At 56.2% G+C, this 386-nt stretch overlaps 1 protein-coding gene across 1 annotated transcript in view; it reads right to left on the bottom strand.

Annotated features, from left to right (window-relative positions):
- Window positions 1–203, bottom strand: part of LOC119586208 (protein grainyhead-like) — a gene marked incomplete at its 3' end in the record, with an annotated part of 12,409 nt that extends 12,206 nt beyond the window's left edge. Inside the window, 1 exon segment of the mRNA XM_037934909.1 lies at window positions 39–203. Coding sequence (XP_037790837.1) covers window positions 39–87 — 49 coding nt within the window.
- Between the last annotated feature and the right edge of the window lie 183 nt (window positions 204–386).

The following is a 386-nucleotide window of genomic DNA, read 5'->3' as shown; positions in this document are numbered from 1 at the left end:
CCATCGCCACACTCCCTGGACATGCACTCCACACACACCTCCAGCTCCACCGCTCCCTGGGCCTCCCCGGTGCACCATCTTCACCATATTCCCACCATATTACACGTTCCTGTGCGCCGCCCAAGGAAACCAATCAATACACGTCCACGGCCTGCCCTGCTCTACACACCCCCGCCACTCGTTACAGGCCAACACAGGACGTCCCCGGGTCCTTACCATATGTACATCGTTCCTGTCGCCACTTACACCATATTCATCCCTGCACACAGACTATTCGAGGCAAATCAGGGTAATTTTTTCGTCCTTGAGTGAAGCGAATAAAGCAGGGAGCCTTGCGACGCGGGCCGCTAGGTGGCACCAACTACAGAAAACCTTCATGGGGGACT

The sequence above is a fragment of the Penaeus monodon genome, chromosome 21 (genome assembly GCF_015228065.2).
Source record: "Penaeus monodon isolate SGIC_2016 chromosome 21, NSTDA_Pmon_1, whole genome shotgun sequence".
Taxonomy (NCBI): domain Eukaryota; kingdom Metazoa; phylum Arthropoda; class Malacostraca; order Decapoda; family Penaeidae; genus Penaeus; species Penaeus monodon.
This window is presented reverse-complemented; position numbering and strand designations above follow the sequence as displayed.